Below are 25,476 nucleotides of genomic sequence, written 5' to 3' on the forward strand. Positions count from 1 at the left end.
TGCGAAGCCTTCGTGCGATTTAGCTGCTACGCTATTGCGACCTAGGCCAGCTAGTGAATGCGAGGGCGTCTGATCGTATTGTCGTCGAAAACGGGGAAGCTGGAAAAGACATTTTCTGCCGCACAGTTGGCGGGCGAAGCAATCCGTACGGACTAATTTCAAACGAGGCCTTTTTTCGCGTATTCTGCTTTCCCTGTGACGACGACTCGCGTGCCCTTTGTGCTTGATTTGTGAGGTCGTCGTTGTCGTTGTCGTCACAGGCTTGCGTGCGCCCTGAGCCAGTCAATGGATGAGGCTGTAGGGCATGTGCTCTCGCTGCATACTTTGGCTCCGAAGGGGCTGCATTGGCACCAAAGGATTCTGACCGTCTGGGGTTGCACTGCGGGACAGCCACTCACAGCGCTATTCGTACTGTGCTCTCGTGCTGGCTTGAGCCTCCTCTAGCTGCATTGGCAGAGGACACTGGCCGTCCCGTCTTGCTTACTGATGGCCCGGAGGAGTCAAATTAATCTTACCCATAGTTTTTTCATTGCTGCGATTCGCGCCTTGTGCCAGGTCCAGATTCAAAGGTAAGATGAGACACAGGTCTGCGCCTCAGCGCGGGATTTTCCCCATGTCGATGTGAAATTGCATTAGCAACGAAGCACTATACGAGTGCTATTGCTATTGCTAGTGCTCGTGCTCCTTACGGGCGCTGAAACTGTTGGGCGGCTTGCGTTGTGGTTTACGTGTTATCGCGAGAGGTGTATCCTGGCTATGTGTGTACATGGATGCAGAGTTGCTGAGCACTCAGATTGTTTGTACTGGCCTATGAAGGAGGTACTTTTTGACGACAGACGAGATAGGCCTAATGTGCCGCTCTGTATGGGGCAATTCGAGTAATACCACCCAGTAGTAGCGCTACTAGTGCGCCTAGTACACTGGTAGGATTCGCGCAATTACAAGTAACTCGGGGCTAAAGGCTGGCGAAAGCCGAGCAAACGGACTGATTGCTAAGCCATGCGGAGGAGCAGAAAATATGTGGTATTGTAAAACAAAATAAAGGACAAAAGCGAAACAGCTAGCGGAATGTGATGTACAAGCTCGGAAACTGGCGAATGGCATTCGCTGGCTACGTGTTGGGACGATTGAAAGCGGGAGGCTGTCATTGATTGGCCGCACTGGCTGTCTGACTGACTCGCTGGTTGATTGATTGAATGCCAGCAGTGGTATTATTTCATTCGTTCAACAGGAACAACAATTCGCGGAAAAGGGCATTTCTCTTCAACGTATACGACCTGCATGCGAGCATATACTGGATAACCACTACTGCTAGGCCATCTGCAAGCAACACGAACACTCCTTGCGCGCTTGAACCGACATGCTGGGAAACTCACATGCACACAGTACTGCACAGCACTGTGAGCCTTGGGCTAAGCCATCGCCTGGGGAAGCGGCGCCAAAGGCCTGGTGGCACCTGCTGGGGCTGGCGCTGTGACGGCCAGGCCAGAAGCGGGTTGGCGCCGAAAAGTGTGAGTCACCGGCGGGGCCTGCAAAGCGCGCCCTTGGCTTGTTGTAGCCTGTACTTGCGCCTGCTGTCTCGCTCAGCGGGTGCCTAACAGCCTGGCAGGCTGCCTGGCGCCATGCAGTGTTAGGGCTGCGCCTGGCGCCAATGCCCTGGCCTTGTACCGCCTTCCGCGCCGCCCGGGTACGTACCCGTTAGCAGAAGTTGCTGCCTGAGAAATACATAACCGCCACAAATAATTTTTTTTCCCTCCTTCTTTTCTTCTTTTCCTCCTCACCCCCAAGTATTCTACCACATACATCATAAGCACGTTAGAAGCCTCAGGCTGCCTTCAAGATGATTTAAACAAACCTCTTTAGAGAGTTTCACCCCCCTCCGTCAAAATTCAGTCCAACATTAACAACATTCTCCCCACTCAACCCCGTTCAGCTCACCATTCGGTCGACCTGAACTTCAGCAACGCTTTGAATAGCATCAGCACGAGTTCCCTTCTCACCGCAAACATTTCACACCAAGACTTTTCAGTCTTCACCACGGATTCCCAGTCAACATGGCTTCCCAACTCAGCTTTCGCCCTGCCGGCACCATCCGAGCACCTCTCCCTGAACCCCGTCGAGAATCCCCAGCAGGACTTTGTTCTGTTCGACAATCAACCTCGTCGTCAGCATCCTAATAGGAGCACTCAATTACCTAGCCAACGTCGTCACTCTTGTCACTCTCGTCGCGAGAAGCACATTTCCCCCGCAGTCCAGAACCAACGAGTGGCCCAGATACTACAGGCTATTGGGCACCCATCGCAATCTCCTGCTTACGGCAATCGTTTATCGAATCAGTTCTACGCATCTTCTGCTCCATCTTCAACAATTTCATTGAATCGGTCTTCTCGCAGTACTCGACCACCAGTACCTTTGTTTAATCAGAACGGTGGTAATCAAATCCAGGCCGCCAAGATGATGAACGCTGCAGGTTTGTACTATTCTACTCTTTTTTCTACTCTTGATCATTTTTACTTACACCCTCCAACAGACGTCGATTTGGACGACTTTACCGTCTTCGAAGGAGGTGCCTCTACGGCCTTCTCTTCTCCGGCTGTTGCTTCCAGCTTTGATTTCAGCAGCGGCGCCTCGAGCACCGCCTCGAATCTTGGCACTGTGTCTCCTCAAGACCTGCTTATTCAGGAGCCCTTTATGTCAGCTCCGAATTCCGCAGCCTTGACGGCCTTGACCTCTCCTTCGCTATACAATGACAGCCCTGATTTTGATTCATATGATGTTTCTCCCAACTTTGGCACTGCCGAATTTGACAATGGCCCCAGCGACCCCTGGTACCCTCTGTTTCCTGCTGATGTGAGCAGCCAAGAGCTTGCTAATGCAAGCGCTTCGCCCGCTCAGCAGCCTTTGGACTCAGAGCCAATGCGCCGATCATCTTCTTCTGGCAGCGGTAGCGGTAGCGGACGGAAGAAGTCGTCAGCGGGCTCGCCTACGGGCAGCGCGCGACTCTCTTCTGTCGCTGGCGTAAACGCTCGCCGACGTGAAAAGCCACTGCCTCCCATTGTTGTTGAGGACATGCATGACACAGTTGCCATGAAGCGAGCTCGTAATACCTTGGCTGCTCGAAAGTCGCGGGAACGAAAGGCCCAGCGATTTGAAGAGCTAGAAGAGCGTATTATGAAGCTTGAGGCAGAGCGTGATCACTGGAAGAGGATTGCTCTGTCGCAATCCGGAGTATTGGAATGAAGGAGTAATCAGGACGAGAGTTGTTTTACTTTCCTTTTCGCTTATATGTTCGACTAAAACGGTTTTCGAGGGAAGCTTTTTCTTTTTTTGCACTTTTCATATTAGTCTTTCAGATAATTTCAATTTCACATCAGTTTGACATGCAATCTTGAGTTTCCTGCCATTGTCATTTAATATTTGAATCCTTGAATTTCCTGCCATTATTTAAACATTTGAATTCTGCGTTTAAGCTACACGAAGTTGAGCACAGAGCAGCTACGTTTGCAACCAAGCATAAAGATGTATATAGATGTGATTGAAATTGGTCATGTCGATATAATCAGCTAGATATAGACAAATAGTAGAATCCTTGATACATAAAAAAGCAATCATCCACCAAATGAGCCAAGTAGACGGAAATGTCACAATGTCACGATACAAAACACTTGGACGAAAAGAGGAGCTGTTCGCTCCAGCACGAGAGTAATTAATAAAGAAGATGCTTAGTTGTAGTGACCGGGTGAAGGCCCAAAGAACGTTCCTTTAGGAAGTGTCTTGAGAAGGCAGTCATCAGCCTCACATCCCTGAGCGATAACGTTGTTACCCCACCAGTCGAGCGAGATGCCGTGGTAGGTGAGGCCGAAGAATTGGATGATGGCGGAGATGGCGATGCCGGCAGAGAAGGCGGCGGATAGCACAAAGTTGTACTACAGATGAAAACATTAGCAAACAGGACATCTATAGAAGCATAGTATGGATATATCAGCCTTCCTTACCTTTGACCACAGAGCCAAGTATCGCTTCTTGATGTAGACCCAGGAAAACGCCGCAACGGGCACAGCAGGCCACATGTAAGTCAAGTTATACGGGGCCCACTGAAGGCCGCCAAACAAGAGGACCACAGGGTGGGTGCTGCGGAGCACGCGGCTCCTGGGAAAGTACTTGCCCAGTAGCCAGAAGATGACGACCACGGCAACGCCCAGGGGGAAGCCGAGCAGTGTCTCGGAGTACTGGCCGCCCACGCCCCAGATCTTCTTGGGACCGACAGTGCCCCAGAGCACGGCGGCAGTGAAGAAGGTGTTTTCGCCGGGGCAGACGAACTTGAAGGGCGCGTCCTTTGTGCAGACGTCTTTGAGATGGACTTGGTAGGAGACGATACCGACGCAGACAAAGGTTGAGACCAGGGTCGGGACCATTTGCGCGAAGAAGGTGAAGCGGGGAGGGATCTTGACGTAGTGGGCTAGTTTGAGATCGTTGCTGAAGTATAAGGCATGGGAGCAAGTGACATAGCCGTAGGTCTTGAAGAAGCACATGGCAAGGGCGTTGCCTTCCACAAAGGAGCCGCCGATGAACTCGGCGAGCACGTTCAACGACACTTCAATGCCGGTCATGGCATATATGATACCCGTGGGGACCATGAAGATCAGACACAGAGCAATACCGTAAAAGACCACGCCGGGGCTGGTGTGAGTTGGCCAGTGGGCGATGGCTGCGCAGCCGAGGGCCACGCTTATGACAAGGACAATCATGTACCACCACTCAGGAACCTCTTTGTACTTCTTCATCAGACGGTTATGCACGTCAAGGATCTGTCCCTTTTCGACTTCACCCTTCTTAGATGGACGGAAGCTGTTGATGAGATCCTTGAAGCCCATCACAATCTCTAGTCGGTGGTAGAGGAATCCATAGGTCAAGGCAGCGGTGTAAGCGCTGAAGAAGAACATGTAGATGATGATGTTACCAGCGGAGAGATACGGAGGCGAATATGCCTGATATTTCTCATTGTCGATGATGCCACGATCGTCGAGGATGGCGGTAACATTGTAGCGGTGACCAAAGTGGTCGTACGGCTTGTTCGAGTTGATTGGGAGGTAGGCAGTGTTGTATGTGTTTGTAAGATACACGGCGATGACAATGAACATGGAGAAGAACATGCCGATGAACAAGTTGAACGTGCTAAAGAACGGCACCATGAGAGGGTCGACGTTGTAAGTAAGGACATTCCAGTCAAAGGTGGGGAAAGGATTGAGTCCAAGGCCGTTGTTAGAGCCCGTGAGGTAAGTCAGCCTGGGGTTGTTTGGAGCAATCCACGTCATCCAGCTGAATGTCGCAAGCGCGGCAAAGATGTAGTTGGGGAACCAGAAATAGACAAACATGAGTGTGAAGGCGTAAAAGAAGAACTTGAATCGGGACATTGTCCAAATCTTGCCGAATGGTCCCAAGGCCGGTGCATTACCCTCGCTGTGGAATGCGCTGTTTAGAGCAATGGTGACGAGTGCCTGCGGCCATACACAATAGGATGGGTACACCAAGAATCTTCGGCAGATTCCAGCGAGACTATAGCCGATGAAGTTGCTGGACAGGGCAATCAGGATCTGATAGCCAAAGTTGATGGCCCACGATTGATTGAAGAAGTGTGGTAGAAATTGGATCCAGACAATGTAGTGGGTGTACGGCGTGCTCTTTGCGATACTAGCCATCAGCGTAATGAGCATGTGCTCTTTCTTGTTGAAAGGACCAGGGTTGAGGCTATGGCGAGTTCCGAAGAGTGTGATGCCCACATCAGGCAGCGTCTTCTCCCACAGCTTTCCCAGGGGGTATGCCAGCAGCTGGGGGACGTTGGACGTGACGCTAATGGCAGGCTGGCGGATGCCGAAGAAGCCATTGATGAAAGCAATGGCGCCAGAAAAGAGTATTCCAAGGACCCAAGCTCGGATGGTGGAGCATGGCATTGTCGGATCGTCTTTGTTGTCGACGACGCTGCGGACTTCTGCGTATGGGGAGTTTGTAATGATCAGAGCGGCTTGGATCTTCATTTCGGAGATTTGTTGCTCATATTTTTCGGGTTGATCGAAGATGCCATCGTTGTCTAAACAATGCCAGTTAGGAATCTGAGTTGCTTAACAGTGATAAGGGTGGGAGCTCACTGAGAAAATCTTCAATTCTCTCAATAACATCCAAGGGGAAATTTGGATCTCTCTTGTGCAATTTGTAGAACGTGTTGAGTAGCTTATTCAATTAGCCTATGATAATTGGCCTGTAAAGAATCTGGAGTGTTTTAATAGCCGCATACCTCTCGCACTTCCTCAAGCGTATATGTTGCTGCAAGCTCCTTTGCCTCCAGCAAATCGTCTTCGGTGACGTGGAGGTCGCGCTCTGCAACGTCATCTTCATCTGTGATGTGAGGTAACTCGTGGGATTCGTTTTGAACCTTAAGAGACAAATATTAATCAGTCATCTGGAGAGTATAGTCCCGTAAAGAAGGCATCGGTGGGCAATTGAGAGAGTGTAGCAGGATAAACAGCTTTTCAAGGCACATACAGGGCTTTTCTCTTCAAAAACACCGCCGGTGTCATTGGAGGTTACATGGGTGACATGTTCCTCAGCCATGGCTGCGGTATTTCAGACTCTGGACGGCCGTTCGAAATACTCTCTCCAGACTCGACAATGATGAATAGATGGCCAAGATAACCAAGGGAAGAGGGGTTTCATCGACAATTTATCTCTTGTCTCACTGCAGAGTGACTTTCAACTATTTTCCCCGAGCCAAAGCTCACCTGGGATCCGTATAGAGAAAGGAGGGGAAGGGACTCGATATGGGTTGCATCCAAGACAAACCAGCGGTAGGATGCATGGAAACAAAAGATCGCAGAGGGGCTAAGGGACAGTAGCTTTGATCCCTTGCATGGCCTGGGTTCTCTCAACCAGTGTCGTACAATAATACGGCCTCCACTATGGTTGAGACATGATTTAGGGTTCAAGATACGTAGCTTTGGGCCGAGAGGCAAATACGCCATCAACAGCCTTCTTACCGTTACATGCTACCAGATGTAGCCAGTTTGATTACTACTATCTGGTAGTTAGCATAAGAGAATGAAGGAATAAGAGTCTCACAGATATAACGCCTATCATAAATTGTATACATGTGCTATAGATGCAGCCAAATTCTCGGCTCTTGCAACTGTGAAGAGTAAGTAAAAGTGAGTAAAGCCAGGTGTACCTACCTAATACCGACTCATGGGTAGATACCAGGTCAAAGTACTAAAATATACGCTCGCTTAGGTCGCCTTTACATCATAAAAATGGCTATCAGAGTAGCGGCGAAGGCGACAAACAGCCTGTGGATACGAGAGGCAAGTAACACCGTGTGTTGGTGATTCAACATGGGTCCAAAGACCTTTTGTCTAACATGTATGGAAGATGGCGCGATGTTATCACATGAGAGATACACTTGGGGATCAGAATGCCAAGAGTCTCGATTCATTCACAAAGACTTGTTATGCATGCTAATCTTGCATGAGAAGCTCATCAGTAGTGGATGGTGAGCAATCTGTATATGCTGAACGTAGCATTGGCATTGAGCTCTCCGCCATGGGGTAAGATCTTGGCAATCTGATCTTTACGTCGTATGCGCTTTGGTTGATCTCGTCATACTTTAAGTGGTTATAATGCCCAGAGTTAGCATTATATACGGAGGAGAGTACAGAATAAAGAGCAAACGTATTGTAGATAAAGATGACGAAGCGCTGCTCTATTCTTTCATGAGCATGCCACTGGCGTTCAAAAATGATATTTCGAGGACTGAAGCTCTGATATCGGGCGCCAAGCGTCATTTAACCATGGGACCTTTTGGAAAGTAAACGCGCTCATGGAGCCATAGCGCCTTGGCTGTAGCAAGGCCCCTCTTCTACCAACAGCTGGGAAATGGATGCCATGTCGTTGCTTGATTACGAGTTTATTATAGTAGATAGCGCTGACTGAGCGCCTCTGGACTCCATCACCATCTTGTGTTATCGTATGTGGTAGAGAAGAGAGTTTCTTCCGTGATCATCTTGACAGAGGTAGGAGTAGAAAATCATACCTTGGTCCATGCCGCGACTGCATATAGAATTTAGAGTCGGCGAATGCCAGTTCGATCGATACTGAGAATGAGACAAACATCAATTTCACGCTATGACTTGAGGTTAGTAGGACAGGGTCGCACAGTGTACTGTCGTTTAGTTTTTTGTGAATAATATGTGCAACCCCAGCGGGCCACAAGGGCCAAGGCAAGACACAGGGATAGGGGCTTGGCGAAAGGATGTCGAGAGAAGAAGGAACTTTTGAAGTACTATTCCATGTGAAATGCAGTGCAGCTAACCTGAGATTACAGTGAGACAGAGCAACTGCGCCTCCGACGGCAAGGCGATACCGAGCGCTATAGGGTGACGGCCGATCCGAGTCTGGTCCAGGTGCTGTTGGTTCCATCAGGATCGCCGGCGGCTTGGTAGCAAATGTCCGTATCCATAGACCCCTGCAACCTCGCCATCCGAGGGAACTTTTGTCCTCGGCGGCGAGACTCTGGTATAAAACCCTATAGATGCAATACAGCCATGCAGAGACAAGCATGCAAGTTGGTTGGCTGCCCTGCTTGGAAGTGGATGAGCGGATGGGCGAGTGGGGTGACGACAAATCCAAATTGATGCTTATCTGCGACTGTATCTGCAACCGTATTTCTCTCGGCAAATTGGAGCTCCGCCCATAGAAGCTACAAGTAGAAGACCTTTTGCTAGGTACTTTACGAGGTAATTCTTGGCAATTCAGCCCATGATGCACTGGACTTCAAAGGGCATGTCGGAGATGTTTCCAGTAGCATCTTGCACGAGACTGTCTCTAAGTGGTAGGAGCAGGGTTGGAAGATCACTTTTGGGGGGCGGGAGATCAGCCTGGCGCTATAAAGAAAGTTTGGTCTGTGCACCGACTATCTCTACGCACGCACTTTAGAGTACCCCGCAGGTATCTAGTCAGCTCGTATTAGCCTTAAAACAAAGTGCTTTCAACCGCAGAGAACTTGCAATATACATATTGTCTGCTAGCAATATCGGCACAACACATTCTACACTGTATGTGCCTTTTCCTCGGGCATCGGCCGACTTATCTACTGTGTTGCGAAGCAGGGTTCTTTTCTTTTCTAGCACTTCGTAGAGCCTCATCTTTTCCTGCTTCTCCATATCGAATCGCTCCCCGAGCCCTGTGGCGTCCTCCCGGAACGGATCGACCCTCCGATTAATACGCCCCTACTACGGAGCAGGTGCCGTAACAAGGCGCTTAGTGCGTTATGAAATCTCCCATGTCTCTTGGGAGCCTTGGCCGCCGTTCTAGAACCAGGCGCCCAGAAACGCAAAAGTGCAGTGCAAAGGCTAGTTGGCAAAGGAGCCCGTCCAACAGACATCTGTCACTATGCAGAGGATCCAGTAGGTTAAACGCATTAAGATAATGCCAAGCAAGACGCTATTTATTAGCAATCTGCAGCCAGTGATCACGCAAAGCCCAAGATGCCCAAGATTGGCAGGACTTCTACCAGTCGCAGACCTCCCTTGCTTAGTACTAGGATAATACATCAACGGCTCAGAACTAGCCAAATTCCGCTAGATAAGTATTATTGATCTTCAAGGGATTGCTATGAACAAACCATGTTAGCTGAGACGTAACTTTGGTGGCGGGCCGACCTGGAGCCGAAACACTGGATCTACATGTAGATGCCTCTATACACCAACTACCATGGCGAAGAAGTCAACATGTTAATCATAATTGTATGACGGCAATGTGGCTCACAAAATGCAAATATTGCTGTGTATGAGCCCGGATATAAAGACGTGTATTACCTAAGAAGGCAAGTGTTTGCAGATCAGCCTCTTCGCTTGACGACCCCGCCATGAGATTGATATGACGTTGCTCGCATCTTTTATTCGCCCACTTGTTAAAAGAGTGCATCTATTTTATATATCTATATCTGAATCTCATTCATTAGAAAAATAAGATTCTATTAAGCTGTCCAATCCTATTAAACCATTGTCGAACTGTTACCATGAGCAAAAAGCGAGTGCTCATTAGTTATGGAGTTCACGTCGATGCTGTTGCAGGCTGGCTTGGCTCTTATGGCGGAGAGGACTCAACCAACGACATAAGCCGAGGTAGGTGCTGCATATGCAATGAGAGATTCCAAGAAAAGATATAGACATTCTGATATTAATTTTTCCATTTTTTATTGTGACAAGGCATATTTGCTGGTACTGTTGGCACGCAGCGGCTGCTTAGTCTCTTTCGCAAATATGACATCAAGACCACTTGGTTTATTCCAGGGCACAGCCTCGACACGTTCCCAGAAGATATGAAAGCCGTGAGAGATGCTGGTCATGAGATTGGTTTGCATGGCTACTCTCATGAGAATCCGACCGCCATGACGATTGAGCAACAGCGGCAAGTATTAGATAAGACGTATCGGCAGCTTGCAAAGTTTACTGGTAAACCGCCCAGGGGTAGTGTCGCACCATGGTAAGCTTAAGCTTTATTGCCGACCCCTGGCGTGATTCAGAATTTTTGACGCCGTTACAGGTGGGAAACCAGTCGCAAAGGCGCCCAACTGCTTTTAGATTATGGAATCGAGTACGATAGCAGCATGAGCCATCATGACTGCCAGGCCTACTATCTTCCTGTGGGAACATCATGGACCAAAATTGATTATTCCAAAAATGCCAAGGAGTGGATGAAGCCCCTTGATATCGGAACTAACACGGGGTTGGTTGAGATCCCATGCAACTGGTATTTGGATGACTTGCCGCCAATGATGTTTATCAAGAAAGCGCCCAACAGCCACGGTTTTGTCAACGCCCGAGACGTTGAAGATATATGGCGCGACCATTTTGACTACTTTTATCGAGAATACGACGAGTTCATCTTCCCTTTGACAATCCATCCAGACGTTTCGGGCCACCCCCATGTTTTGCTCATGCATGAGAGGTGCGTAAAACGAGACATCTTCTTCGCCATCAGGAAATCCAAGAGTGAAGAAGACCCTCCTCCGCTGTATCCTATTTATGTGCTAACAGCAAATCCATCTTACAAGGCTCATTAAATACTTCCAGAAGCACGAAGGGGTCGAGTTTGTAACGAATGAAAAAATCTGTGATGATTTTAAAGCCAAAAACAAGCCCGCACCAGGAGCCATCATGCCGACAGGTCGAGGCGCAATGTTAACAAAGAAGGCCCACGGAACTCGAAGCTAATATTAAATGAGGAGATGCGCTGCACATATTGTGGTTTAGTGATATCTCTATTGACGAGTAGTGAAAGTATTGGAGAAAATGTAGTGCGAAGAAACAAACATAATAAGTATGAGAAGATGAAAGGAAAAAGAAAAGGGCCGTAGCTGTGCTTTGTATTAAATAGGACATCATGCTAATATATCACCTTTCACTTGTATCAAAGCATATAAATTCCCATTCGTTTCTAGTCACAAACGCTTCAAGGATGTAGCTACGTACAGCGACGCTCAATCAGGCTTTGGGCAAGCGTCAAGATTCTATCCGAAGCTTTCCCTTCTATTTCCCAATTCGTTATTCCCCAAGCAGTATCCGTAACTGAGAGGATCTAAAAATAGGGGTTGCCATGCCATGATACGCCTAGTGTTTTGGAGCTCTAGACTTTCCAATGACTCGCCAGAAAAGAATTCCGAGGCCATATGGCGGCTCGTACGGATACATGTTCTAGAATATTCCCTTCGCCGTGAATAGCCATCATCATTTGGAACAACTACCTTCATCTTTATTTTTCTCTTCCTTGGGAAAGCAATGAATAGACTCTGCAGAATAGTATTGTTTTGCTATTCGGCATATCAATAGACCACAATATCTACCTTTGACCTAATCTTAGCTCCGGATATAGCAAAAAAAAAAACTTAGCGCTCAATATTAGTTCGCTCACAACTTAGGCCTCATCACCACTCCACTCATGGTTTGCAGGGTTTTCTCATTTCTCGTATAGAAGCATTGTTAATTGTAAGCTTATGGGGCAATTTAAATGATCCGTACTCGTGGCAAGTTGACATTTTAATAGCACCCTAGCGTGGGTAGTATGTGGCAATTTGAGAACCGCCGAATGGCAGGCGGCAAAAAACGTGGATATTCCACGGCAGTAAAAGGAAAAGGGGGCAATTGTAAAGCGAGCCATACCACATCGAACCATTCGATCAGGCTGCAAGAAGGAGAATTACCAGATTTCAGGGTCCCCGTGGCTCGGCCATTGCCTGAATGGGCCCAAGTTAGCGGCGTCTCATCTTGGTAGACCCGGAGGCTGCGGGCAAACCGGGGCCACCAACGGCAACGCTGGTCCCAACGTGGGATCTTGTTAAAAGGGCGCCATGGCCGTGCAAACGCGATTTTGGTTTTTGTTTCTGCCAGTCATTCGCTCATTACAAAGATTGCTCCGGTGATCGTCCATTCGCTTATTTGCTGCTGAAAGCTCAGGTTGTTGAATCCAACGTCAACTACAAACATTTGTTAGTTCGCTTCACTTATAAGTTTAACCATCAACAAAAACATCAACATGTCTGTTCGATCTCTCGCCGCGACTCTCTTCCTGGCCGCTTCGGCCTTGGCCAAGACTGACCTTGCCGGCTGCACTTACACCGACACCGTCGTCCAGCCCAGCGGTCTTCCCGGCTACGACGCCTATGCCAGCCGTATCTGGTACGTCCCTGGCACCGGCGAGCTCTGCGACCTCCTGGACTGTGGTGGCGGCCGTGCTCCTCCCAAGACCGATGTCCCCGGCTGCCCTCTGTACTCTGGCACCGCCACCTACTCGCCCAGCTACCTCGACCTCCAGACCAAGGCTGTCGCTGCTGCTACTACCTCCTCTGTTGAGGCTTCTGCTACTGGTGGCTCAACCCAGGTGACCGTCAAGGCTACCACCGCCGAGGCCACCACCCTGGCTACCTCTGTTGCCGTCTCGGAGTCTGCCCCGGCCGTTTCCACCACTGCGGCTCCCGTCGTCTCCAGCGCCTCCACCACGGCCTCTGCCTCCAAGGGACTTTCCACTGGTACCTCGGGTGCCCCCGGCCGCAACGGCACCTCCTCTGGTGCTCACCCTAGCAGCACTGTTCCCGCCAATGGCGCTGCTCCTACTGCTGCTGGTATCCTCGGATCCGTCCTGGCTGTTGGTGTCGCCGCCGCTGTTGCGATGCTCTAAATAGATAGACATGTGTTTTGTGCTCGCGCTAGAGCTGATTGCCAACTCGAATGCATGGTCAATAAGGGGAAGATAGAACTAGGGATGTTAATAAACTTTCAATGAAACCCTGTTTTGGTGTAATATACTCCCATTGTGATAATGATGAGAACGAGTGACGAATGCCATGAATATACACGCCCCGTGAAGAAACGAACCCTCAATAACGTTCATACAGTATAGCAGCATGTATAAGTAAGTCAATAAATACAAATGTAATACAGTTAATATTTTTGTATAGATATCTATTTAGAAGATTAAGATAACATTTATCAAGTCCCCTGGGAGAATTGGCAATAAAGAAGCACAACGTGTTCGTTGCTAGAAGAGAGAGATTGCAAACTTTTTCTCACAGCCGTATTTACTAATACAATAAACAATCTCGATTGAAATCTGGGCAGCGTTTTTAGCGACAAGTCGAGACCAAGTCTATTACCATTAATCGGCACTGCATGTCAGACATGTATACTGGGAAGCTAAATACCTCAGTGCACGTAGTCTGATCATGACGTTATAAAATATAGGATTGGCATGATTCATTATTCAAAACTATAGGCTATAAAATACTATCATGGCTATTATGATAAAAACAATTACCTGCTCGAGCTATTATTGCAACATATGACAATTTATGGTGGCTGTGTGGTAGGAGAGGTTGCGTAGCTATCGTATGAGAGCGCCACAGCTAGGTGAAACTTTACTTTTTGTGCGCCATTCACAGCTAACTACGGCTTTTACCTCTCCATTATGAACTGACTGCTAAATAGTTAGTGAAACTGTAAAAAAATTACAGCTATGATGATTCTTAGAGTTTATTGTCATACAGTTTCAAGCGCGGTGGCTTTTATTATGGTATGATGTAAAATAAACATAACTATAAGGCAACGCATTTAGCTTACGATATATAAAAAACACCGTGTTATTAGCCTCACTTAACAGGATAATCGCTAACAGCTATGGCGTAGACCAGCATCTAGACCCTCCCATCGGTCAACTATCAGACCACTGAGGTCTGAGGAATATACACAGGCAGAGAAATAGAAACTAATATACACTTGAGTTTCCGGAGGAGAAATAGAAAGCAATTTGAGGCCATAAGAGCGATATTAGCATTGCCGTATCAACTATTAATTACACTCGGATACCTCGTTTACGTACTAACCATTCTGTCCAAGGGTATATAGTCTTCTATCATGTCGAAAAATGTTGTCATAGTCGGCGGTGTTGGCGGCGGTATGTCTGCTGCCACGCGTTTGCGTCGCCTTGACGAATCAGCCACAATTATAGTGTTTGAAAAAGGACCCTATACTGGCTACGCCAACTGCGGTATACCTTATGCTCTAAGTAAAACCATAAGAGATGATGCCGCTCTAATTTTACATACGCCAGAATACTTTAAGGAAGTCTTCAACATTAATGTTTATCTCAACACAGAAGTTGTTGAGATTGACCGCATCAATGAACAAGTCTGTACACGAACTGTTGGAGAGGCCGAGATCCGAAGATTCGATTATGACAAGCTCATCTTATCCCAAGGCGCAGAAGCTATACGGCCGCAGATCAACGGAGTGGATCAGAGCCATGTGGTCACTCTCCGGACTATATCGGATCTACAAGCCGTTAGAACGATTATGTTGCAACGATGCCTTCGAGATGTTTGTATCATTGGAGGCGGATTCTTAGGTCTTGAAGCTGCCGAAAACTTGCAAAAAATGAAGTTCGAAGTCTCCGTCGTCGAACAAGGGACGCACGTCTTGCCTCCCCTCGATGCTGATATCGCGCAGGCTCTTCATGCAGAACTAAAGCGCAACCGTGTTAAGTTGTACTTAAATGATACGGCCAGGAGAATTGAAAATTCTTACGTTGTCCTGGCTAGCAATGGAAGAGAAGTTCCCGCCGAATTGGTCATTCTAGCTGCTGGAGTGAGGCCGAGAACATCACTGGCAAAGCTGGCTGGTCTGGAAGTGGGATCACAAGGAGTCAAAGTCGAATCACACATGGAAACATCCGACGAAGACATATATGCCATAGGAGATATGGTTGAGACGAAGCATAAGATTCAGAAAGAGCCAAGTGTGGTTGCTTTAGGGGGGCCGGCAAACCGACAGGGCCGACTCGCCGCAGATGACATAGCTGGTAGGCCGGTTCGCTATCGGGGCAATATTGGCACAACCATCTGCCAAGTCTTCGATTTGACAGTCGGCTTAGCGGGTCTATCCGTCGCAGCGCTGCGTCGTGTAGGACAAGAGCCACTCTGGGTCACAGTGCATCCTCCGCACCACGCGAGCTATTATCCCAACGCTCATCCTATTACGATTAAGGTAGCTTTCGAAAATGGCACAGGCCATATTCTGGGAGTGCAGGCAGTGGGAATGGCTGGCGTCGATAAGCGCATTGACGTCCTGGCGACAGCGATGCAAGCTGGGATGACAGTCTTTGACTTGGAACATCTCGAGCTAAGCTACGCACCACCCTATGGCTCGGCTAAAGATCCCGTGAACATGGTTGGGTTTGTTGGCTCCAACTTGCTTCACGGGGACTATAAGATCGTGCACGCCGAAGACATCAGCATCGAGAATCTAAGTGCATGGCAAGTCGTGGATGTTCGCTCACCTGAAGAATTCGCAACTGGCCACCTCCCGCACGCAATCAACTTGCCAATTGAAACGATACGTAATCGGGTATCTAAGATTGATAAATCAATTCCGATTCTTGTATACTGCTCAGTGGGCTACCGAGGATACTTGGCTTACCGTATCCTCAGTCAGAGAGGATTTAATGTAGTAAATCTTGACGGTGGATTGATAACAGTTCTCGAGGGGGGGATTAAACTCTGAATCGGTATTGCTTGTATTTTTTAGTTTATCTAAGCATTCACGGAACAATTTTACTTGTATGGGACAAGATTGCTTAGTAAACGAGAGTGATCAGAACAATAAGTTCAGGTGTAGATGCGCGGAATCTCTCGCAGTAGACCAAATTGTAACACTATGTTCATTGGAAAATCTTTCACCCAGCGGTGCGTTTGAGTTGATAGATGTAATATTTTGTGGTATATTGAGAAAAAAAAAAGTACAACGGAGTATAAAAAGTAAGTTACATCTATGTAGTAAATGGAAACCATCAACGTTGGCGTTGGTGCTTTGATTAGCCTCTCAAAGCCAAATGGTCTCACCTGTTTATAAAACTGGTATGTAAAGAGAGGAAAATTAAAATATAGAAACTCTGATATTCAAGAGCTGCTAGAGTTGTGAAGCAATCACTGAGAATCTGACGAACAGCTAGAGTTCAGCTTGAGTCGTGTATGACATGATATGATCTAGCATTGCGGCTCATAGTCACATCATGGCGCTACAGTAATATCACTGTGGAAGCCACTGTAAGTAACATGACATGAAATCGGTGTAGATTTATACTTTTATGAAGCCTATCTTCCGCAGTAGTCGTCACCATATCTATTTAAGCATTAGACCTCTCAATCCTTCATTCCGATTCTCCCAAGAGAATTTCTTATGCTACCGCGCATATTTTAACCATATAACCGTCAAATACTATGGCTAATGTGAATCAGCCGACTACTCCCATCCAAACTTTCCCTTCCACATTGCGATTTTTTCAAGATATGGATAAACACCTTGACTCTTTCCCTCGTTTTAGTCACTCGATTCATGGCAATCGCGGGCCGCATTTGGGTCAGCCATTCCTCCCAATTTTCGATGTGAGAGAGCTGAGCAACAGTTTTGAGCTTCATGGCGAGCTACCTGGAGTAAAAAAGGAAAATATCAAAATCGAATACAAGGGCTCCAAATCGCTAGAAGTTAGTGGCTTTGTTGAAAGCCCCTACCATTTACTTTCCAACCAAGGCGACAAGAATGACACTCCTGATGATGGTACAGCAAAATCTATAAAATCTAATCAGGTAATTAAACTGAGGTCGATCGTTATCCGGCCATAGAAGGCTGACTGCGAGGTTGCATAGCACGATAATGTTAAATATTGGGTTGCGGAGAGAAATGTGGGCGAGTTCTACCGCTCATTCACCTTTCCGCAGCGTGTTCAACAGGATGGCACTACTGCAGCACTTGACAGCGGTGTCCTTGTTATACACATACCGAAAATGCCAGATGACGACTCTACCAGACATGTGATTCCTATTTCATAAATCTTGAAGGAGAGTACGGCTACTGAACAAGTGGCTCATGTTGGAATTTTCCACGCGGACTCTACTATTCTTGCCGCGATAAATAAAGTCACAGAATGAATAAAATGTTGACTGCTCTTGTATACAAAGTTGATGTATATGATATTATTAGCAAACTATGTAGATTGCTCTCTCCGCATATGTAAGAATGCATCTTAATAGGCGTCTCACGATGGTTTCTACGTTGTGCGTTTAGTTATCATCAATAGAATTGTTCTGGCTGAAATAAGGCACATAAACGGTATGTATTATGCGTCACTCGAATCTTTATTGATGAAGATATCTGTAGTGATAGATGAGAGCGATCAGTTATCTCGTTCTTACTTAACGCCTTGATACGTACACAGTATGCGTGTCCCAATTCGGATGCCAAGTTGACAGGCAGTTCAATCAACGCTTCATATATCAGGCAGATTGTCTCCTGATTCCTCTTCATAGCTTCGAAGCTTATTCGCCGCTTAAAATTGATCGACGACTAATCTTGATAATCCTCCGCCAGTAGTTTCGACTAGTGGAGCAGGTGGGCTGAGCAGTGACTTCACTTACATTTTGTGGCTGATGAGCTTAGAAGCTGCTGATATAAACTTCAACTGTCATGTAAAGTATAGCAGCCAACCAATTATTTGCATTGCTAAATATTATGCGAAACTTCCTGTGTGTTTGACTTATAAAGTCTCTAAGCATAAAAGAAAGCTATACATCACTCTAATACCGATTATAATGTAAAAAAGGAGCAACCTTCCGTTCAGCTCTGGCGTATTAGCGCAAACAATTTCATTCTCATTTACAATTACAATGTCTGGTTCCCATATTGCGATTATTGGAGTTGGTCAGGTTGGCGCTGCCGCCGCTTACGCACTTATCCTAGGCTCAGTCGCCACTGAGTTGCTCTTGGTTGACGATAATGTGAGTTTGAGAGACGGCCAGGTTTGCGATCTCTCGGATGTAGCGTATAGCTGCAACAGCCGAACAAGGGTACGAGCAGCAAACTACCACGAAGCGGGCCAATGCGATATTATAGTAATTACTGCGGGATCAAGGCACACTATAGGTAAGAATTAGAAACACCAGAGAGACTCCCTTTATTACCCAGGCTTATACAGATTCTGTAGGCCAAACTAATCTCGAATATGTGTATCGAAATATCTCAACTGTCAGGACCATCGTCGACGGAATGACGCCTCTCAAATCTGACGCTGTCTTATTGGTCGTGTCAAACCCTGTTGATTTACTTACATCCCTTGCCCTACAACTCTCCCAGCTTCCGCCGTCCCAAGTCATAGGCTCTGGCACGTACTTGGACTCTATGCGCATCCGGGGGATGTTGGCAGATAGGATTGGAGTAAGTTGTTATGAGGCCCTACACAAAACATAACCCATGCTGACGAATTTATTAGGTCGCGGCAAAGTCAATTGACTTGTTCGTATTGGGGGTGCAAGGAGAATCGCAGGTGACGGCATGGTCTGCCGCAACAATTGGTGGCATCCCAATCAATGAATCTCTCTCAAAGGAGGTTGCGATCAATCGCTCCGATCTCTCTAACGAGTGCAAGCATCGATCACAAAGCATAGTTCGGGCTAAAGGAGCAACCCCCTTTGGTATTGGTTCCATCGTGTCCAGTATCTGCTCTTCCATTATCCTAGACAAGGGCACCGTTCATCCCATCAGCCACTTCCAGACGTCATTTGGTTGCTGTTTCAGCTTACCTGTAGTCCTTGGCAGAAAAGGAGTGCAACAAAAAGTCCAGATGCCTCTGAATTTCGACGAGGACGCTCAGATAACTGATTCAGCAACCGCACTCAAGAAGATGATTGATCAAGTGAATAACAGCAACTGAACACGGAAGGTGATCGAAAAAAAAAGATAAAAATATCAAGGAAGGTAAAGAAACGGTGACGTATAAGAGCGTCATAGTAGGACTTGTTGTATTACTGATGAAAGTGGTTGCATGGTACAAATTGAAATCTGGGTTATTGGCAGTATGGAAAGCATTTTGGATAGGTTATATTAGTTCACTATCAGTTATTCAGTTTAACATTTGTTTTTAATGTATTTACTACATTCATATCTGTCTTTTGCAGATATACTATCAACCACACATATTACCAGTTTGATGATCTAAATATTTTACATCTTCTCTGGCTTGAGCATTGATAACGATGATACAAAATGTGACTTCCACTTCGAGTATAAATTGAAGAATAAGTGAGCTCTAAGTTTGGCTATTTTCAGGTGCTGCCACATGAATGCTCTGCCGTCAAGCAAATTCATCTCGATGTGGCATGATAACTCTTGAGTTTGAGCCCCCAAACTTAAAAGTGGTGCGATTTGCTGAATACTAGGGACAGTTCTCTTATTCATGGTGGTGTCATGAAAAGATTACTATGAGCTTTGATATGTCTTTGAACAAAGCAGCAGAACGGCATATCAGACTAACGCAGTATTCAGTCCTCTTATCAAGAATGTATATATTTCTGGTATACTCCCATGTTGCTCATATTCATTTATCTCGAGATATTTTGACTCTTCAGTGATGATTCTGTCTGCCCTGAAATGTAAGTGTTGAGATCGGATAACAGTGGTTGATAGTATTGCTGAAACTACCTTTAGCTTCCTTGACTGAATCGAAAACATGAATGGCAACTCTATACCGGAACCCCTAGTCCTCAATTTTGAGTGCTTGACACGTAAAGATGTCAACTTAGTTGGCGGGAAGAACTCTTCCCTGGGCGAGATGATTGGTGCCCTGAGCGCTAAAGGAATCCCAGTCCCACCAGGCTTTGCCACAACTTCGAGCATGTATTGGCATTATGTCGACTCTAATGGAATACGAGACAAGATGGCCACGCTGGTGGTGGAATGGGAAGTCGGTAAGATAAGTCTTGCCGAGGCCGGCCAATCGACCCGTAACTTGTTTCTCAGGGGTACGTGGCCGACCGATGCGGCGACGGCAATTATATCCGCATATCATAATCTTTCAGATAAAAAGGGCGTCAACAAGCTCAGCGTGGCCGTAAGATCTAGTGCGACTGCTGAAGACCTGCCTGATGCAAGCTTTGCTGGTCAGCAAGAGACTTATCTGAACATCTCTGGCGATGGGGCTCTCTTGGACGCTTGCCGGCGGTGCTATGCTTCGCTATTCACCGACAGGGCAATTAGCTACCGCCGAGTCAAAGGCTTTGAGCAGATGAGCGTTGCGCTCTCCATCGGTGTTCAGTGCATGGTTCGCTCTGATATCAGCGGCTCAGGGGTCATGTTCTCCATTGACACCGAAAGCGGCTTTGACAAGATCGTACTCATCAATGCAGCATGGGGTCTGGGTGAGAACATTGTACAGGGAACTGTTAACCCAGATGAATACCAAGTCTTCAAGCCGCTCCTATCCAACTCCAGCCTAGATCCCATTCTAGAGAAGAAGAGAGGTGATAAGAGTATCAAATTGATTTATGGAGATGAGCAGAGGCCAACACGCAATGTGCCTACGTCAAAAGCCGAGCAACACTCTTTTGTGCTCAACGATGACGAGATTTTGCAGTTGGGACGTTGGGCATGTACCATTGAAGAGCACTACGGATGCCCCATGGACATGGAATGGGCCAAAGATGGCATCACGGGCAAGCTATTCATTGTGCAAGCTCGACCAGAAACCGTACATTCACATCATGACACTGGTGTCTTCAAGACTTATAAAGTCAACAATAAAGGACGTGTGCTGGTTACTGGCCTTTCGGTTGGCGAGGCGGCTCTCTCGGGACGGATTTGCTTCGTTTCATCGCCGACAGATATTGATCAGTTTATTGACAACTCTATTCTCGTCACAGAAGCGACGGATCCTGACTGGGTGCCTATAATGAAACGAGCGGCAGCCATCATCACAGATCATGGAGGCCGCACCTCTCATGCCGCCATCGTCAGCCGTGAGCTCGGTCTTCCAGCTGTGGTCGGCACGGGCAATGCCACCTACGTGTTACACAGCGGTCAGGATGTAACCGTGTCTTGTGCCGAAGGCGACTGCGGTTTCGTGTATGAAGGCATCTCAGACGTGGTGAGCCAGACGGTCAGCGTCGCCCGATTGCCCGACGTCAAGACCAAAATCATGCTCAATCTTGGCAATCCGGCGGCTGCCTACCGATGGTGGCGGCTCCCGGCCGATGGCATCGGTCTTGCTCGCATGGAGTTTGTTGTCAGCAACTACATCCAGGTACATCCCATGGCCCTCGTCCATTTCGATCGGCTGAAAGACGCAAATGCCAAGCGCCAAATCGCTGAGTTGACGGTGGGATACGATCACAAGCCCGACTACTTCGTGGACAAGCTCTCACGTGGCTTTGCGGCTCTATGCGCCGCCGTTTATCCCAAGCCGGCCATCATTCGCTTGAGTGATTTCAAGACGAATGAATATGCCGGTCTCATTGGCGGTGCCGAATTTGAGCCAGACGAGGAAAACCCCATGCTTGGCTTCCGCGGCGCCTCACGATACTACTCGCCACGATACCAAGAGGGCTTCGCGCTCGAGTGCCGGGCTATTAAGCGCCTACGCGAGAAGATTGGTCTTGACAATGCAATAGTCATGGTCCCCTTCTGCCGTACAGTAAAAGAAGCCAAGAAAGTCCTGGATGTCATGGCTCGCAACGGTCTCAGACGCGGAGAGAACGGCCTGCAGGTCTATGTCATGTGCGAGATCCCATCCAATGTGATTCTGGCGGCAGATTTTGCAGAGCACTTTGATGGCTTTTCTATTGGCTCCAACGACCTGACACAGCTGACGCTGGGCGTGGACCGCGACTCTGGCGAGCTGGGGGGGCTGTTTGACGAGCAAGACGAGGCAGTCAAGTGGATGATTTCCCATGCCATTTCCGTGGCGCGCAAAAGGGGTTGCAAGATTGGTATATGCGGACAGGCCCCAAGTGACCATCCGGAGTTTGCAAAGTTTCTCGTCGATGCGGGAATTGATTCCATCTCTGTAAGCCCTGATAGTTTCTTAGCTACAAAGAAGCAAGTTGTGGCCGCTGAAGGGGCATCAGGGAAGTTATGCAGCTAATGTTATGAAGGCTTTGCGTAGTTGGTGCTTTTAGTTAGGTTTTGATGAATGTTAGGAACAATTAGTCGAATGGAGAGACTCTCTTTATACTATCATTTGTAACTTGACCGTATGGTCCAGGCGGTGATACAATTGTTGATAGGTATTAGTATACCTAGGTATGGGTATATAAACACAGTGCGATTATTCCTTAACACACCATCTCGGCACTATGCCTCCAAAGGATATATCAACTTTTACTGTCACGGGATATCCATCGATATTTGATAAGATTTCGATTCAGTTATTATATTAACAGGATTTTTCTTTGCTCTTGCTTCTCTAGGATTGGTCTTGTACCATGCAAGACTGTGAAAGTGACGTGTAGCGTTGTAGTGGTTATGGGCTCATGTCGACGTCAACTTGACGTTACCAATCGCACTGTCAAGACAATGTTTAAAATAGCATAATTACCCTATAACAATAATGGTAAGAAGCACGAGGTTAGCCTGGAAGCGTCTATTGGATACCCTAATCGTTATGTGGTCTCTGAGGCAGCGTCACCAAATTAGAGCTCAAGTCGCTCGAGAGCTCCGACAACGATCAGAATCAACAGATGAGCCAATAGCTACAAACCCTAGCGATCTCGAAGGCGCCCAAAGTCTATCTATAGGTCCTGGCGGAAGACCTTGGTCCCATGGCGCGGCAGATGTTCAAAAGTCGGTTGAGGAGCAACCGAGCAGTTCAACCAAGGGCAGTATCATAGTCAAAAGTGAACCTGGGGACCCTCTCAATCCACAGAATTGGCCGTTGATTTCGCGATGTAAGAACATTGCCATCTTGTCCTTTCTCATCTTCGTCCAAGGCTGGGCAGGCGCTTCTGAATCGATGGAGAATTCAGTAGCAAGTTCAAAATTCCATGTCAGCCAAGTTGCTCAGAACTTGGACACGGCAATGTACTTATTTGGTATCGGGACCGGCGCTCCATTCGCTGGTCCACTGTCTGAAACGGTAGGGAGGAATCCCGTATACTTGACAGCAACTTTCTGCTACCTCTTCTTCGTCTTTGGGTCTGCAATGGCAACGAATTTTGGAGGCCGTATTACGTGCCGTTACTTTGTAGGCCTCTTCTCCAGTGCCACCCTAGGAATAAATGGATCGAGCGTTAGAGATCAATTCAGAGACGTAAAAAGGGCATTCGTTTTCCCAGTGATAGCGTGGGTCAATGTAATAGGTAAGTAAAGGTCACTTGCATGAAGTCAATTCCAGCGGACGCTGATTTCTGTTTTTGTGTGGCACAGGTCCTTTGGCTGCTCCGGTAGCAAGCGGATGGCTAGTATCCAGTCCTAGCTTGGGCTGGCGTTGGCCCGATTGGCTGACTTTGATCATATCTGGTGTTGCATTTGTGGTTGCGGCGCTGTTTCTTCCAGAAACATACTTGCCACTGCTTTTGGATTGGAAAGCGAAAGAACTTCGACGTGCGACTGGCGATCTGCGATTCACATCCGAGCACGCAATGGAAAATAATTTCCTTAATCGCCTGAAACACAACGTGAAGCTTGGTATTCTCTTCTACCGAACAGAAATCATTGTAACGGTATTGGGCCTCTACCTTTTACTGTTGTACACGCTACTCTTTACCTCCCTCTCGGGTTTTGACTTCATCTTCAAGGACACATATCAGCTGTCTACTGGACTTACTGGTAGCTGTTTTGCCTCTATTGCGGTAGGATCAACAGCATTTACACTCAGCGCGCCCGTTTTATACAGCTGGGCTCGCAGCGATACGGAACATGTGCACGGCGCCCATGTTGAGCCTGAATTTCGATTATGGCCTGCAATTATCACGGCACCCATGCTGCCTATTTGTCTCTTCTGGCTCGGTTGGACTAATTACCCTCGTATATCTATATGGTGCGGTTTAGGCGCTTGTTTTGTCTTTGGCGTTGTCTTGACAGCATTCTATGTGAGCAGTTACGAATATATCATAGACAGTTATGGTGAGCATTCGGCTATCGCTCTTGCAAGCGTTACAGCCGTCCGTTATTTGGCCGCGGGAGGTATGGTAATGGCCACTCGCCCAATGTACTCGGGCATTGGTGTACATTGGACCTTGACAATTATGGGCTGCGTTGCAGCTATACTCAGCCCAGCACCTCTTCTACTTTGGCGCTACGGCCCCAAGCTCAGGAAGAAAAGCGAGTACGCAAAGGACCCGTGATGACAAAAATAATTCCATTGCTTTATATATGTATATATAGTTGCCTTGCGCCCCAGTGCTGATCCAAACCTTGGTTCATATATACATACAGACAGTCCCCTTTGGCAAAGCAAAGTGTGGCGTGTGGATAGTATCATGCGAATATGCTAGAGTAAGTATACAGGTATTATTATTTATATAATCTCCTTTCATATAGCACTAGGCCATCTTGTATAGCTTGTACAGCGTAGTAACCTACCTACGTATGTGCAAATTGTTCAATCAGGTCTCCAGAGCTAGCATTTTGCAAGAGTCAGCTGGATTTTGAAGGCAAGTAAGACTGTATAGACATCTTGATTGATATGAGGAAAACGTAGCATCCTATCCTTAGATAGAGAGGGAGGAGAAGGGAGGTGATGAGATACTATCTCATCATATAGTCTCAGTCTATAAATATTGTTTTATTTCCTAATACTCCTATAGTTACTCTGTCTCTTTATACGAGCGTCATGCCCAACACCAACAAAGTGATACTAGTAAGTCGTTGTATAGTGGCACACAAAGCACGGAGACACTTATAACATATTATTCATATAAAAATCAGATATTATGAGATATTAAATAATAAGACATGTAATATATATACCAATTAGTAAGAGGTTAGGACTTCATTGCCTGTATAAAAAGGCACTCTTCTTCTTGCTGATACTGTCAGCTCCTCAATAGCTTCTCGCTCAATCTTGCTACATCTCTCAGTGTTTGTTAATTAGCTTCAACTTTATCATTCATGA

General features: G+C 47.2%; 9 protein-coding genes across 9 annotated transcripts; 8 read left to right on the forward strand and 1 right to left on the reverse strand.

Annotated features, from left to right (window-relative positions):
* Nucleotides 1-1,376: 1,376 nt before the first annotated feature.
* GGI43DRAFT_422295 (bZIP transcription factor) lies at nucleotides 1,377-3,240 on the forward strand (the record flags this gene model as incomplete). Its single annotated transcript, XM_083208081.1, has 3 exons — nucleotides 1,377-1,511; nucleotides 1,864-2,470; nucleotides 2,531-3,240. 3 exons carry the CDS (start codon nucleotides 1,377-1,379, stop codon nucleotides 3,238-3,240), a joined length of 1,452 nt encoding a protein of 483 aa, XP_083061801.1.
* Nucleotides 3,241-3,481: 241 nt separating this feature from the next.
* Nucleotides 3,482-6,979, reverse strand: GGI43DRAFT_351728 (OPT oligopeptide transporter protein-domain-containing protein). The gene is made up of 5 exons (XM_083202271.1): nucleotides 6,541-6,979; nucleotides 6,293-6,430; nucleotides 6,147-6,228; nucleotides 3,996-6,088; nucleotides 3,482-3,926 (listed from the first exon to the last, which is right to left on the reverse strand). The coding sequence occupies exons 1-5, from the start codon at nucleotides 6,607-6,609 to the stop codon at nucleotides 3,723-3,725; spliced, it is 2,586 nt and encodes an 861-aa protein (XP_083061802.1). The 5' UTR covers nucleotides 6,610-6,979; the 3' UTR covers nucleotides 3,482-3,722.
* Nucleotides 6,980-9,667: 2,688 nt separating this feature from the next.
* On the forward strand, nucleotides 9,668-11,460 carry GGI43DRAFT_402725 (polysaccharide deacetylase family protein). The gene is made up of 4 exons (XM_083205711.1): nucleotides 9,668-10,172; nucleotides 10,257-10,533; nucleotides 10,594-10,998; nucleotides 11,105-11,460. The coding sequence occupies exons 1-4, from the start codon at nucleotides 10,067-10,069 to the stop codon at nucleotides 11,262-11,264; spliced, it is 948 nt and encodes a 315-aa protein (XP_083061803.1). The 5' UTR covers nucleotides 9,668-10,066; the 3' UTR covers nucleotides 11,265-11,460.
* A 942-nt stretch (nucleotides 11,461-12,402) lies between these two features.
* GGI43DRAFT_351839 (uncharacterized protein) lies at nucleotides 12,403-13,351 on the forward strand. The gene has a single exon (XM_083202272.1). The coding sequence runs from the start codon at nucleotides 12,583-12,585 to the stop codon at nucleotides 13,222-13,224; it is 642 nt and encodes a 213-aa protein (XP_083061804.1). The 5' UTR covers nucleotides 12,403-12,582; the 3' UTR covers nucleotides 13,225-13,351.
* Nucleotides 13,352-14,456: 1,105 nt separating this feature from the next.
* Nucleotides 14,457-16,100, forward strand: GGI43DRAFT_422298 (FAD-dependent pyridine nucleotide-disulfide oxidoreductase; the record flags this gene model as incomplete). Its single annotated transcript, XM_083208082.1, has 1 exon — nucleotides 14,457-16,100. The coding sequence occupies one exon, from the start codon at nucleotides 14,457-14,459 to the stop codon at nucleotides 16,098-16,100; it is 1,644 nt and encodes a 547-aa protein (XP_083061805.1).
* Nucleotides 16,101-16,816: 716 nt separating this feature from the next.
* On the forward strand, nucleotides 16,817-17,425 carry GGI43DRAFT_382934 (Hsp20/alpha crystallin family protein; the record flags this gene model as incomplete). Its single annotated transcript, XM_083203308.1, has 2 exons — nucleotides 16,817-17,182; nucleotides 17,243-17,425. 2 exons carry the CDS (start codon nucleotides 16,817-16,819, stop codon nucleotides 17,423-17,425), a joined length of 549 nt encoding a protein of 182 aa, XP_083061806.1.
* Nucleotides 17,426-18,259: 834 nt separating this feature from the next.
* GGI43DRAFT_433544 (lactate/malate dehydrogenase family protein) lies at nucleotides 18,260-19,447 on the forward strand (the record flags this gene model as incomplete). The annotated part of the gene is made up of 3 exons (XM_083209759.1): nucleotides 18,260-18,515; nucleotides 18,577-18,806; nucleotides 18,862-19,447. The coding sequence occupies 3 exons, from the start codon at nucleotides 18,260-18,262 to the stop codon at nucleotides 19,300-19,302; spliced, it is 927 nt and encodes a 308-aa protein (XP_083061807.1). The 3' UTR covers nucleotides 19,303-19,447.
* Nucleotides 19,448-20,097: 650 nt separating this feature from the next.
* On the forward strand, nucleotides 20,098-22,506 carry GGI43DRAFT_422299 (phosphoenolpyruvate synthase; the record flags this gene model as incomplete). The annotated part of the gene is made up of 1 exon (XM_083208083.1): nucleotides 20,098-22,506. One exon carries the CDS (start codon nucleotides 20,098-20,100, stop codon nucleotides 22,504-22,506), a length of 2,409 nt encoding a protein of 802 aa, XP_083061808.1.
* A 519-nt stretch (nucleotides 22,507-23,025) lies between these two features.
* GGI43DRAFT_422300 (major facilitator superfamily domain-containing protein) lies at nucleotides 23,026-24,706 on the forward strand (the record flags this gene model as incomplete). Its single annotated transcript, XM_083208084.1, has 2 exons — nucleotides 23,026-23,719; nucleotides 23,787-24,706. The coding sequence occupies 2 exons, from the start codon at nucleotides 23,026-23,028 to the stop codon at nucleotides 24,704-24,706; spliced, it is 1,614 nt and encodes a 537-aa protein (XP_083061809.1).
* Between the last annotated feature and the right edge of the window lie 770 nt (nucleotides 24,707-25,476).

The sequence above is a fragment of the Trichoderma evansii genome (assembly GCF_050947405.1).
Source record: "Trichoderma evansii strain SZMC 28006 chromosome Unknown GGI43scaffold_7, whole genome shotgun sequence".
Lineage (NCBI taxonomy): Eukaryota > Fungi > Ascomycota > Sordariomycetes > Hypocreales > Hypocreaceae > Trichoderma > Trichoderma evansii.